Below are 14,784 nucleotides of genomic sequence, written 5' to 3' on the forward strand. Positions count from 1 at the left end.
AGTCTTGATTGAAATCATTTTTACTCAATGAAGTTGACCCAGGAGTGTTTGGCAGTGGCAGTTACTGATCTGCAAAGCGTGTGGTTCTGTTCCAGGCCCAGTGAGATCTTCTCAGGGGGAAATGTTCTGACATTTCAAACAAATTACCTCTGTGCATAGTATTGACCCTGTGCCCTGTAAATGATGCATGTATGGTTGACACCTGAGGAAATTATTCAATATGGGAAAGAGATAGGAAAGAAGAAACATTACAGTTATAGTCAACGTTTGTGGAATCAGTGTGTGAATAAACTGCTTATCAGGAATGATCATAGAGGGCTTTGCTTAAATAAGTGAGAAATTGATGCTTCAGGTCTGCACGCCAACTCTGCCAAGTAGACCTCCCTCAAAATATAAGACACCACATCCACATTTGACCCCATATGGAAAGAAGCATGCAAGCCAGTTCTGGTTCACATTCCATTTCTACCACATGCTGGGCATGTGGCTTTAGGCAATTTATTGAACTTCTCTGAGACTCCGTTTTCTTAGCTGTAAGCTATGGATAACTCAGTTATCTACCTTGCAGCTCGTAAATGTTAGCTATTATTTTTAATCATTTTTATACAAAGAGAAGATTGATATTACTTATTCATCTGCCCACAGCTTCTTCCAAAATCCCCTCCCTCTCTCCATACGCACCACTACCACCAATACTGTGTTTACCTATATATATAGTACATATATATATTATATATATGTATGTATGTATATAATACATACATATAATATACAATACTGTGTTTACATATATATAGTACATATATATTATATGTATGTATATATATTATACATATTATAAATATATATAATATATATAATTTATATATATATAATATATATGATTTTATTTATTTATTTATTTATTTGAGAGAGGGAGAGACAGAGTGTGAGCAGGGCAGGGGCAGAGAGAGAGGGAGACACGGAATCTGAAGCAGGATCCAGGCTCTGAGCCTTCAGCACAGAGCCTGACGCAGGGCTTGAACTCATGAACCTCGAGATCATGACCTGAGCCAAAGTAGGATGCTTAACCGACTGAGCCACCCAGGCGCTCCAGTGTTTACTTATAGATACGATGTAAAAACATCCCTCGTCCTCTTGCTTAGATTAAATATATTGGTGTCTGAGTTTGCATGTATTCTGTTGGAATCAATGTTTAGTGAAAAGGAATGGAGACAAACAGATGTTCTCACAGTCCTGATGCTCATGGAACAGAATTGAATGTTTCCATATAGGTACACTCTATTGGCTTAAGCAATGTGGATATTTTCTGACCAGCCATATGGATCTTTTGTCATCTGAGATGTTAATATTTTCCTTGTATTTTATAGTAGCTCTGGAACATGGCCAGTTTCTTGAATAGGGTCCACATGGCTCATTATGCGCAGGACCCAGAAACTGGCTTGCTTGTGCAATTCAAATGAACAGGGACACTTAGAAGAGTTGGGGGCTGGGGTAGGGCAGTGGGCAGGGGAACGTACACAATAATTTTTGCTCCTGCATTAACCTACAAATAATGAGCACTTTCTTGTGCTTTACAATAAGTAATTAAAAGAAATTGTAGAGTTAGATGCAAAAATAACCTGAAGGACAGCTGAATGTGTGGACCCACCAGTTTTCTCCTCGTGTGCAAAAGGTTAATCCTTGTTAATGCTTGGAACGTTGAGTTTCTACAGAAAGGGCTGCGTGTCCACACATGTTTTGGCATCTGCCCACACACTTCTGTATGGTATGACTCAGCAACCTAGAAGAAGGGCTGCGGTGTGTACATTTGCGCTTCAGTGGAATTTAACAAACTGATTCCTGAAAATGGTCTCATAAAGGTGAGCAACAGAGAGCTAATGGCATTCTCTTGCTAATTTCATCTTTCCCTTAGGATCTCCTGATAGTGGTTTTAAAGGGAATGCTATCCTTTTGTTCTAGGGGCACCTTATCTGTCCAGTTTCTTCCTCCACCTATTTTTCACCTCTTGCTTTTTAAAAATTAATGTTCTCTGTCGTAGCTCAGAGGATAGGATCTAATCTAGAGTGAGAGGCTCTTCATCAGGTGAGACTCATCTGTCGTGTTCCCATTTTACCCCTTCTGAAGTAATGACATTGAAGGCTTCTAGTTTGGACCTAAGATGGCTCTAATTATGAACAGATATTCTGTGATGGAATTCACTCAGATAACTAATTAACCACAGGAATACATTGGCTGTGGAAAATTTCAGGAGCACCATCTGTGGAAAAACTGAGAAGGGCATGCCTTTACCACAGCTCTGGGGTCCATTACGAGTGTGTGTGTGTCTAGTGGGCGTTGACTCACAGCTGTCAAAATCGCCATAATGTCTCATTGTAGGAACTCCACAAAGTGTCCAGCAGCACCTTACAAGCAACCTGTTGATTTGAAGTTTCCAATTCTGGGGAAAGAGACTGAAATAGAACAGACTGGTCTTAACTTTCTTTCTCTCTCTCTCTCTCTCTTTCTTTTTTTTTTTTTTAATTGTAATTGTTCTGGCTTGTGCTCAATTTCCACATTATGGCACATTTCTTTCTTTAAAAAAAAATTTTTTTTTAATGTTTATTTATTTTTGAGACAGAGGGAGACAGAGCGTGAGTTGGGGAGGGGGAGAGAGAGAGGGAGACACAGAATCTGAAGCAGGCTCCAGGCTCTGAGCTGTCAGCACATAGCCCGATGCAGGGCTCCAACCCACGAACCATGAGATCATGACCTGAGCCGAAGTCGGATGCTTAACTGACTGAGCCACCCAGGTGTCCCTGGCACACTTCTTTCTTAAAAGGGGATTCCTTTTATCCTCTGGCTTGAGAGCATTACCACTGCATGCTCTCCCCTTAGGGACAAAGACTACCATTACATCACCCTTGCACTTTCTTTAAGCCCAGGGCATGTTTATTCCTGGGTCCAGGAACTTAGAAGACAGTGCTCTGCTGTGCTTTCACAACATCCCCTGTTAGCAGGTGCACCATGTTTGTAATTTGGAGGAGGCTGTCCCTCAGCTATGTTCACATCTGTACTGTGTGGGGCTCAAGATGGAACCCAATAATACTTAGGATTCTGCCTGGGGAAAGAGGGTTCTGTGACATCTCAGCCCCACTCAGCATCAGATGATTTAACAGCAACACTATCAGCATTCCCAGTATGAGTCATGTGTGTCCGTACTGGTGACTTGGTGACTTGGTGTTTGGGAACTAGCTGTCTTTGCAATCCTTTGTAAAAAACCTAAACAGTGAAGCTGTCTCCAGTTCTATTTATGAAACCACCCTATCAACTCCCTGATGATGATGTCCTTGTAACTCAAAAAAATGTTTATACTGTTCTTTAGAAAGCTAACTTTTTGTTTTGTTTTCTTTTCTTTTCTTTTTGGTCATTTTGGCTCCTTTAGTCTTGAGGCAAATGATCCCAATGGTTGGAACCCAACTGAGAAATTGAGTTGCCTGCTGGGTACCTTACTGAGGTAGAGATGGATTAGGGTTGAACAGGGGTTTGGATGCTTGATACAATCATATGTTTTAAGGTTTTGTTGTTGCTGCCACTGCTGCTGTGTTTTTTTTGTGTGTGGGGAGATTTATTTAGGAGTTAGGTGGTAGGAGTTAGCTAGATCTGTTAGCTTTAGGACAGGCCTAGAAATAAATCTTCATTGAGTGAGTGAATCAGTTTTCCCTGCCTCTGTCTCTGTTTCACCATCAGAAACCTGGATGAAAGGAATATTAATGTGTGTTGAAATCTATCACCTGCTAGTGCTGTTTGTATCATTTCCAGTTTGATTCTGATTGAGTGATGTTAGCCTTTGTAAGTGATCAGGGAGGCCAATTATGCTTGTACTTGCTTTGTAGCATTGAGATAAAAATTAGTGATTGAGTGGGAGTTCAGATTTAGATCGGTAGTACAATATAAATTCTCATTCAGTCAATCATGTTTATAGGTATCCTGTGCTTTATTGTACAAACACAATAGTGGAAAAGCAAGTTGACATGAAGGGAACCCAGATTTATTTAATACCATTACAAAAGCAAAAATATTTTCCTACATAATAAATGTTCCAATAAAACAAGTTGAGCCAAGGAGGAGAGATGGTGAGTAAGCCCATGGCATGCTCAGAATGTACCACAATACTTAAGTTGACTTTAACCCTTTCATTTCCTTGTCATAAGTAGCTTCCTCTCTCTTTATCAGAGTCCAGTGTTTCTCAACTTTAATGAACCGCCTTGAAGTATATGAATCTTGTCAATGTGCATATTCTGTTTTAGTCAACAGGGTGGAAGGGATGGAGGAAGGGAAGCTGAGATTCTTCATTTCTTTGAAGTGCCTTGGTGATGCTAATGCTACTGGCCCATCCATCTCACTTTGAGAAGCAAGGTTTCGTTTAATTTTTTCATGTCCTTCCTTGCAAAGTGGGTCACTGAAACTTAGCAGAACCTGTTAGATAATATCATAATGAACATTACTGTCTACCATGTATGGGAATTTGATAATGTGTTATTTTTCGCAATTTAATAGTTAGAAGAATATTATTCAGAGAAAGACAAAAGCATATGGTTTCACTCATGTGGAATTTAAGAAACAGAACAAATAAAGGGAAAAAAAAAGGGAGAGAGAGACAAATCAAGGAACAGACTCTTAATTACAGAAAACAAACTGACAGTCACCAGAGGGGAGAGAGGTAGGGGGATGGGTTAAATAAGTGATGGGGATTAAGGAGTGCACTTGTCGTGGTGAGCACTGGGTGAGGTATGGAATTGTTGAACTACTATGTTGTACACTTGAAACTAATACAACACTGTATGTTAACTAACTGGCATTAAAATAAAAAACTTAAAAAGCAAAAAATAATAGGTAGAATATTGTTAAATCTGAACTTCAGTTTATTATAAACAAATCTCACCTGAAAATCTAAAGAAAACAATCCTGGGGCGCTTGGGTGGCTCAGTCAGTTGAGTGTCCGACCTCAGCTCAGGTCATGATCTCAGGGTTTGTGAGTTCAAGCCCTGCCTCAGGCTTTCACTGACAGCGGTGGGGCCTATTCAGATTCTCTTGTCTCACTCTCTTTTGCCCCTCCCCCAGAGATACATATTTTTTTTTTCTTAATTTCTTTTTTAGAGAGAGAGTGAGAGTGTGAGTAGGGGAGGGGGCAGAGGGAGACAGAATCCCAAGCAGGCTCCATGCTCAGTGTGAAGCCCCACGCAGGGCTCGATCCCACAAACCATGAGATCATGACCTGAGCCAAATCAAGAGTCCAGTGCTCAACCAACTGAGCCACCCAGGCGCCCCATTGAACATTTGAAGGAAGGAAGGAGGGAAGGAAGGAAGGAAGGAAGGAAGGAAGGAAGGAAGGAAGGAAGGAGGGAGGGAGGGAAGGAAGTGGGGAAAGGAGGGAGGGGAGAAGGATTAAAGAGGTTAGGCTTTTTAATTGAATGTTGCCTGCCATTTGGTTCTTAGAATTTAAAAAACAGTTTGAAAACATATTTTAAAAAGCAAAATTTTTGGCCATCTATTCATTTGATAGGCAAGTGGCTTGTGTATGTTTGAGACTTTATTATAGAGATGTGCACTGTGTGGGCGATATTACTCTGTGGCGGTGAAGGAAGAGGGCAGGCATGGATAGGACTGCCAGCTGTGGGTGGCTCTGGCTTTCAGGGAGTCTTCCTTGGTTACAGTCGAACAGTAGGTTTCTTGGGGCAGCAGTGTTGGAGGCACTTAAAAACCTTTGGATCGTGGGCGCCTGGGTGGCTCAGTCGGTTAAGCGTCCGGCTTTGGCTCAGGTCATGATCTCGCAGCCAGTGAGTTTGGGTCCCGCATCAGGCTCTGTGCTGACAGCTCAGAGCCTGGAGCCTGCTTCGGATTCTGTGTCTCCCTCTCTCTCTGCTCCTCTCTCTCTCTCTCTCTCTCTCTCTCTCTCTCTCTCTCAAAGATGAATAAATGTTAAAAAAACAAAACAAAACAAAAAAACAAAAACCTTTGGATCGTGGTGGCAGCTGTGCCTGGTACTGGAACGGCAAATGGGGTGTTTTCTGCCCAGACCTGGTCCTTGTTCTATCCCTTATTCCAAAATTCATTCCAGCTCATTTTAAGACTTACTGTTCTTACTTTAATTTCACCTCCCTAAATACTATGCAAATATTACCAGCACAAAGGGAATAGAGTCATTCAGCATGTGTGGGAACCTAGTTGGTACAAGGTCTTGTACAAATTGTGGTAATTCGGAGGAGAATACCCATCCCTATCCTTCCTAATGGAGAATATGGTCTAGTTTTACTCCTGGGTGAAGGAGATCTCTGACCAGTAGAAGTGTGTTTGCTTTTTCAAGGATAGGGTATGGAATAGAGGAGGTTAATAGAGGACCAGAGATATTTTGCTTTGTATCAAAGATGTATATAAATTTATCTATCAAGTTAATAATTCGGAGGAATATACTTTTTGTCATGATAATTACATGTATTGTATTTTTCTGGGTCTCTAAGAACCAGCAATTTCTCTGGTGCCTAACACCAGGTTCAATCCCATGAACCATGAGATCATGACCTGAGCCAAGATCAGAATCTGACATTTAACCAGCTGAGCCACCCAGGAGCCCCAAAACCTACATTTTTTTAATAAAAAAATTTTTAATGTTTATTTTTTGATATAGAGAGACAGAAGAGTGTGAGCGGGGAGGGGCAGAGAGAGAGAGAAAGAGAACCAGAATCCGAAGCAGGCTCCAGACTCTGAGCTGTCAGCACAGAGCCTGACGCGGGGCTTGAACCCACAAACCACAAGATCATGACCTGAGCCAAAGTTGGACGCTTAACTGACTGAGCTCCCCCCACCCAAGACCTAAGGCAGTTCCTTCAAAGCTTAGGAAAATCTGCATTATCAGATTTCATTTACTAAAATATTTGTTAGTTTCAGTTGATTGGTCTTTCAGGCAAGTAGGTGAGCATCTGTCATGATCATTAGCCCCAGCCCCCATCCTTATTTTATTTATGGATTCCAACTGCCAATTATTTTCCTTGAGGAATGTGAAGTTTTATTGTTGTTGTTTGTTTGTTTATTTGTTTTTAATTCTTCTCAGCTAAGCAGTGTATACCTAATGGGAAAATAATGCAGAGGGATGAAAGAAACTAGTCTCTGTAGTTGAAGGCCTAGTTTTCCTTTGGAATCTGAGGTTCTAACCTTGTTCTATCAGGGGAATCACAGTGAGTGGATGAGTTGATTAAAAACTCTGGTCCTCTTTCCTCCTGTACGAAAGGTGGATAATTATAGTTACCTGTACCTCTAGGGTCCTATGAGTCTTAATTAGTTAACATTTGCAAAGTGTTTGGAGATCTTTGAATTAAAAGTGCTGAGCAGTGGAATCCAAGTTCAGTGTAATTATAATTGGAATGAGTTTCGATTCCCGCCTTCTCTCCACCTTCTTCCATGGTGTTCTTTCAGCCAAACCAGACATGACCCCATGGTTAGCACTCATTTCTGCACACTTCTCTCTAACCCCTTCTTTAGTAACTCCCTTCAGCCTAAAAATAAATAAATAGAAAATAGAAATAAATGAATTAAGTTAAAAGATATACCCAAGCCCTTAACCCCAATCTCACACTTAAGTAACTACTCAGTATTTATTTTTAGAGCTCAATGGCCACTAAGAAAATCAATGAATTGTCTCTTCCAGTCTATCGTTCTTTTAGGCCCTCCTGTATCTGGTGATAAACGGGGCTTCTGGAAGCATTTCCCTGCTCAGAAACTCTCACTGGCTCTTTCATGCCTATAAGGCAGGGTCTGAACTCTCTAGCATCACCCTCAGAGCTTTCTGGAATCTGAGAGTCACTCACTCTTCTTTCTCACTATTCCTTTCCAGGGTTCTTCTCTCCAGAAATGTACTCTGTGCCTTTAACCAAGACTCCATCCATCCATTGGTGTCTTTTCTGAACATGTCTAAATCTTCCCTATCCTTTGCCTTCCTCTTCACAAAGCATACTTCCTTCTCTAACTGGAAGTAACCTCTTTCTCTTTATAGAATTTTTTCTTTTCCTGGGTTGTTTCTACTTTTCTGTTTTAGTTACTTACATACATATCCTACTTTTCTCCTAGACTATAAGATTTGAAAGTAGATTCCATGTGTGATGAATGAACAAAGGCTAATAAATGCATGTAGTGAAACTGGATACAAATTGAAGATTATTTATATTGATTTGAAAGATTGCATTAAGGTGGTCTCTTAATAGGTTTGCATCATATATGTTAGGAATTAAATATTAATTGATAATTTCTTCAACATTACCATCATCCTTGTTGCTTCTACGACTAAGATGAGCAACCATATCTTTAAACTATTTTCTTTGATTACATGTCATAGACATAACCCTAAGGGACTGGGGAATAGGGAACACTTTGCATTTTTTTCTCCTCTTTGCCTGAATTACCCATTTTACTGTTTGGTTTTCCTTCTTAACTTTGGCCATAGAAACCTCATTCTATCATGCCTATATTTTTGCATAGCTTTCCTTTAGAGGAAGACCATGTTGTCTGATATTTCATCTACTGAAATAATCAGGCCTTAAAGTTGAAGGGACTTTTAGGTCATGATTAGTCCAGAACTGCAAAGTAGTATCTCACTGGTGCTGCCTTTAGAAAGCTGGGCTCCAGGATACACACAGCTACAGAAAATTATGGCTGTGTTGTATAAGCTCCTTCTTTGACCACCCTTTGTAGCATAGCCTGTCTTCTCCCTGCAGTTAAATATCCTAAAACTGGCAGCACGTCCTGATAGTAAAAACTTGGGTGAAGAGGTAACCTGTTAACCTCTCTGAACCATAGTGGTCTCATCTGTGAAATGTGGATAATAATACCTGTCTTATCTCCTTGTAACAATCAAATTAGATCATGCTTGTGAATGCTCTATCGTCTTTTAGACAAATGTTAAGTTATTACTATAGCATGCTGTCATGGATATTCATCTAGTTGAATGTTTAAGACTCATGAGTCATACTTAAAACTAAACTTTACTTCTATTTTGTCAATTTTCTTTTTAGCCCTGTGTACTATATTTAATTTTTTGAGAATGGGGCTACAAACAATCCTTCCTAGCATTTTATAGATGTGATTGGGCTGATTGTTGTGAGCCTTGGAGCAGAATTAGACAGCACCAGTGAATTTATTATGTAGAAACAGATATATAGACTAACAATCTACTTAGGAGTATTACACAGCCTCTTTATCTTTTGTGTAATAAAGACACATCCGAAGGGCTAAAATGTTAGGAATTGTCATGGAAGCTCTTACTTATTGTTACGATTTCCTAATATAGTATATAAAATTACTCATTGAAGAGGTTAACAGCCAAAAAGGCAGTTGAAATACTAAAAATCCAAGTTTCACTGTGATTATTATTATCACTGGCTACTTTTCTAAGTCTTCTGTTAGGAACAGGGCTACACAAGTGACAGGAGGAATTTGTATGATATAGTGTTATTTTCTTTTTAGAAATTAGTCAAGTAAGGCTTTACCCTGTTAGAGAAGCTAAAGAGATTCTTCATGACTGATAATTGCCATTTATCAGATCCCTTCGAGCTTTTAATTTGGGTTTAGCATGGCCTGCACTTGACCAAATAATTCCAGTGAGTTCACTTGTGCTTTCCAAATGGAAAGCCTTCCCATGAAAGGTTATTACTGCCTTTTCTAATGGTTTAGTAAGCCCATCAGTAAGTTTTTACTGAGAACTATTATATTATTCTATGTTGACCATTAATTGCAGAGGTGAGGTAGTCAGACATGATTCATTCCCTCAGAGAGCCTATCATCTAACTGAAGGCTGACCATGGTTAGCAAACACTGTTAGTTAACAAGCAAGTAGGGATATGAGAATACTCAATGAGCTATAAGATGCAAATTTTAGAAGAGAAGGAGGACATTAGAGAAGGTGGCATGTATGATCTGATGCTTGAACTGTGCTATGAAGGATGATAAGTGAGATTTAATCAGACAGAAAAAAGTTTGCCAGAAGAATGGAACAGGTCACTTCCAGGCAATAATGTATATACAGCTCCAAGGATTCTGGCCTGATCAGAGTAGAGGTGAGTAACGGTGAGGCCAGATTTTGAAGGGTGTGATACCAGGTAAAAGAAGTTGTTAGATGGTATCTAATGGAATGAAAATGCTATTGCAAGTTTTTGAGAGAGAAAGATAAGGTGAGTGGTTGGCCAGGCAGTGATCATTATAGTTGAATGGAGCAGAAAGGATGTAAAGTGCATCAGGGGGACATTGAGATGGTGAGAGCTGAACCAAGATGGCGGCAGCGGGACGGAGGAAAAGGGATGGACAGGAGAAATGTTGTAAAGGAAAAATGAGCAGGACTTCTTCACTGATTGGATTTGAAGACCATACCCAAAATGTATGGTCAAACTTGATTCCAAGATTCCTAGCCTCCACCCTGGGTGGTCCAAAGTATTAAGAAATCACTGTCAGAAACAGACAAGTTAGGAAGTAATATTGTTTCCACAAAAGGTATTGAGTTTGGTGCTGGATGCACTTACAAGGCGTTGGGAGTAGGCAGTGAGCATCCTAGAAGTGTCACTGGGGTCAGGGCTGGCAAAGGGGGCTGGGCTTTAGCACCAGATACTTAATTTAACTGAATCTGTGCAGATGTTCTGCTTTGAGGGATGCCACTGTTTGGGCTTCAGGATGAAAGCCAAGTTATATTTACTCAGATACCATTTCGTTCTCTGAAATATTTGTTTATGGAACTGCTAATAAAATGATACATAAAGTACCACTTTTGGAACCAAAAAAATTACTAACATATAAAGAGGAGACCAGTGAAAGGCAGGGTAAACTTCTCTAAGCCAAGTATAGAAAAAGGTATATCATTAAAAGCCTCTTATCTGTGGTAGTGATAATAAAACAATTTCCCAACTCTGTAGTTGAAGATGCCTCAGTACCTTGGGCCATTTTAAGCGGTTCATGTGGGCATTTAGTAAATATTTATGAAACTTACTCCATTTCATTAATTCTAGAATCACAGTTTGTCATTCATATTTGTAATATCTCTGAAGTTGTGTCTTATAGCTGATGTTATTGTATTGTTATTGTTGCCATGTAGGAGTCATCGTATAGTTGTCATCGCCTTAACCAATTTAGTTTGCTTACTTTTGTTACATATGCAGAAAAATTGTATATGATAAAATGTGTCTGAATAAGTCTAAAAGAACTCTTCAGTAAGTGTACAATAATATTTCCAAGTGATAAAGAAAGCAATGGTTTAATTGGCTGCATTTTTTATTTCTTAGTGGTACGTAAAATGATGTGTTTTATAATGCTGGTATCTTAGACTTGATGAAATATGGCATTAAAAGATTGCTGATCACAGCAAATCTCTACCAGAGTGATATGGATGACTGGAGTAAAATATTCTATATTTGCATTCTTTCATCGACCTACATTTGAGGTGCCCCTTGGGTTGTTTTAACTTGGACTGGGAACATCAGGAGAAAAGGTTTTCATTCAATGGTGTAAATACTGCCTGCCAGGAATAGAAACCTCCTTGGAGGATACATTTCTTTGATGGTGCAGAATCCAGAACATTCACAAAAAGTTCAGGTGTTAGCAGAATAGATATCTGTGGTTTATTCAAACCAGTGTGTGCTTCTGACTCTGGCCATTGTGTGCTCCAAACGGCTCTGAGCGTGCTTGCTATTTGTATATAGTGAGAGTGAATCCACAAAGAAATTTGTGGGTGTTTGGGGATGGTAATAGCCCCTTAGTGGTAGAAAATGTGATCTCTTATGAAAGTGGAGAAGAGAAACATTTGCTTTTCAATGCCAGAATTTTTAGCCATTTCTGAAGTATGACCTATTAACTGGAGGTAGGTTGTCTTCCTGTTCAGTGACACTTCATATGGACAGAAAAACAGTCCTTTTCCCTACTGGTTAGACACATGTGTGTCTTTTTGTAAGTCCTTGCTCCAGGACTGAGAAGTAGGAATAGTTAGAGTGTCGGAGCCCAGGGATGCTTCTCTTTCTTGCTAAGAGACCCAGTGCTTCAGGTAAGTGATTCTGAAGTCCTTCACCATCTGACGGTAACCTTGGGTTGGTCTATAGGTATGTTTTCATTTTGTTTGTTCTTCTATTCTAATTGGCTTCCCAGAGCCTGCTTATAGATGTAGAGCCAGATTTAGAGTATAGCAACCCTCTGGCAAACAGGAAAAGATTAATTTTGTGGTGTGCTGTTAAGGGACTTCCCAGAAAACTTCAAAAGCACAGAAAGAAGTGCTCGCTGCCTATTCCACAATGTGCAAAACGCCACTCAGCCTTTTAAAGTTATGATAAACTCTGAGCTCTCTCACATACACGTACTCACAGGACCACATTTCTAATAAAAGGAGAAGCTGAGCTTGCTTGGATGGCTCTGTACATGAGCCAGAAAAGTCAAAGGGGTGAGGGGCTCAGAGTTAGTGGAGATAAACGTGGATCCGCATATGGGAGGCATTTGACATTGACTTCATTGCCTTTTTAATGCTGACTTTTTCAGTGCTCTTTTAAGCAGACACATTGTTTTCATGACATCAGCCCCAGGTATAGACACACCATTAAAATCAACGTGTAGAAAATGATTTGTGTTTGGAAATAAGCAGAACATTTTCAGTAGTGACCACCCAGGTGTACTAGGAAAACATTGAAACTAAAGTTGGGAGCCCCAAGTTCTAATGTAAACTTTCTTCAGGACATAAACTTTCTTCAGGACGGGAAGCAAGTCCTCGGTGGCCTTTGGTTCCTTATCTGTAAAGCGGGATGGCTTGATGAGATTATCTTTATGCTTTGTCCTAATAGATTATGGGAGGGGAAAAAAAGTCCATGTAAAAATCTCCTTACAGCTCCCCGACTTCTGTTTTACGGTGCTCTTCATACCTAGATATCACACAGCCGGAAAGGCCCCCACAGACCCCTCAGGCCACTGCTGTTCCTGTCACACAGCTCCTGCAATAGGACCATGTTGCTACCTTGAAAAAAAAAATTACTATTACACTTGGAGTTGTTGCCTAGTAACATTTCTGATTTTGTGTTTCTTGTGACAGCCTGAGCAGAGATCATTAAAAATTAAACTTACAAAGCTGGTAAGGGAGAACTTGCAGCCACAGTTTTTTCCACTTATGTAGAAGCCATCTAACCTTGGGTGTAAACGCCACACAGAGCACACGACTGACGCTAACGTGTGTCTGATGCAACTAGAGCTCATCACCAGTGCATAAAATCCTTGCCCCCGCAGAATGGCCTGGAATCACAGTCCAATGGCCGCAGTGTATCCCTGCGAAAGAAAGTGCTAACCGGCTCTGTGTCCTGTTTCTGTTTTTTCCCTGCAGCTCCACCAGGTGAGAAGAGTGATGACCATCCTTTTCCTTACTATGGTTATTTCATACTTCGGTTGCATGAAGGCTGCCCCCATGAAAGAAGCCAACAGCCGAGGACAAGGCAGCTTGGCCTACCCAGGTGTGCGGACCCATGGGACTCTGGAGAGCGTGAACGGGCCCAAGGCAGGGTCGAGAGGCCTGACATCCTTGGCTGACACTTTTGAACACGTGATAGAAGAGCTGTTGGACGAGGACCAGAAAGGTCGACCCAATGAAGAAAACAGTAAGGACGCGGACTTATACACTTCCAGGGTGATGCTCAGTAGTCAAGTGCCTTTGGAGCCTCCTCTCCTCTTTCTGCTTGAGGAATACAAAAATTACCTGGATGCTGCAAACATGTCTATGAGGGTCCGGCGCCACTCTGACCCTGCCCGCCGCGGGGAGCTGAGCGTGTGCGACAGCATTAGCGAGTGGGTGACAGCAGCAGATAAAAAGACTGCAGTGGACATGTCGGGCGGGACGGTCACTGTCCTTGAAAAAGTCCCTGTATCGAAAGGCCAACTGAAGCAGTACTTCTACGAGACCAAGTGCAATCCCATGGGTTACACAAAGGAGGGCTGCAGGGGCATAGACAAAAGGCATTGGAACTCCCAGTGCCGAACTACCCAGTCCTACGTGCGGGCCCTCACCATGGATAGCAAAAAGAGAATTGGCTGGCGATTCATAAGGATAGACACTTCCTGTGTATGTACATTGACCATTAAAAGGGGAAGATAGTGGATTGATGTTGTATAGATTATATTGAGACAAAAATTATCTATTTGTATATATACATAACAGGGTAAATTATTCAGTTAAGAAAAAATAATTTTATGAACTGCATGTATAAATGAAGTTTATACAGTACAGTGGTTCTACAATCTATTTATTGGACATATCCATGACCAGAAGGGAAACAGTCATTTTGCGCACAACTTTAAAAAGTCTGCATTTCATTCCTCGATAATGTTGTGGTTTGTTGCCGTTGCCAAGAATTGAAAACGTAAAAAGTTTAAAAAAAAATAATAAATTGCATGCTGCTTTAATTGTGAATTGATAATAAACTGTCCTCTTTCAGAAAACAGACAAAAAAAAAAAAAACCAACAAAAATTTGAACCAAAACATTCCGTTTACATTTTAGACAGTAAGTATCTTCGTTCTTGTTAGTACTATTATCTGTTTTACTGCTTTTAACTTCTGATAGCGTTGGAATTAAAACAATGTCAAGGTGCTGTTGTCATTGCTTTACTGGCTTAGGGAATGGGTGGATGGGAGGGGTATATTTTTGTTTGTTTTGTGTTTTTTTTGTTTGTTTTGTTGTTTTGTTTTCTTTCTTTCTCTCTTTCTTTCTTTCTTTCTTTCTTTCTTTCTTTCTTTCTTTCTTTCTTTC

The 14,784-nt window shown here is 40.3% G+C and overlaps 1 protein-coding gene across 1 annotated transcript; it reads left to right on the forward strand.

Moving 5' to 3' along the window:
- The first annotated feature begins 1,530 nt into the window (after nt 1-1,530).
- Nucleotides 1,531-14,626, forward strand: BDNF (brain derived neurotrophic factor). The gene is given in 2 exon segments (XM_040495572.1): nt 1,531-1,862; nt 13,367-14,626. Coding segments are annotated over 2 exon segments (990 nt in total). The 5' UTR covers nt 1,531-1,637; the 3' UTR covers nt 14,132-14,626.
- The last annotated feature ends 158 nt before the right edge of the window (nt 14,627-14,784 follow it).

This window comes from Herpailurus yagouaroundi, unplaced genomic scaffold (genome assembly GCF_014898765.1).
Source record: "Herpailurus yagouaroundi ecotype Mexico unplaced genomic scaffold, PumYag 187, whole genome shotgun sequence".
NCBI classification, from domain to species: Eukaryota; Metazoa; Chordata; class Mammalia; order Carnivora; family Felidae; genus Herpailurus; species Herpailurus yagouaroundi.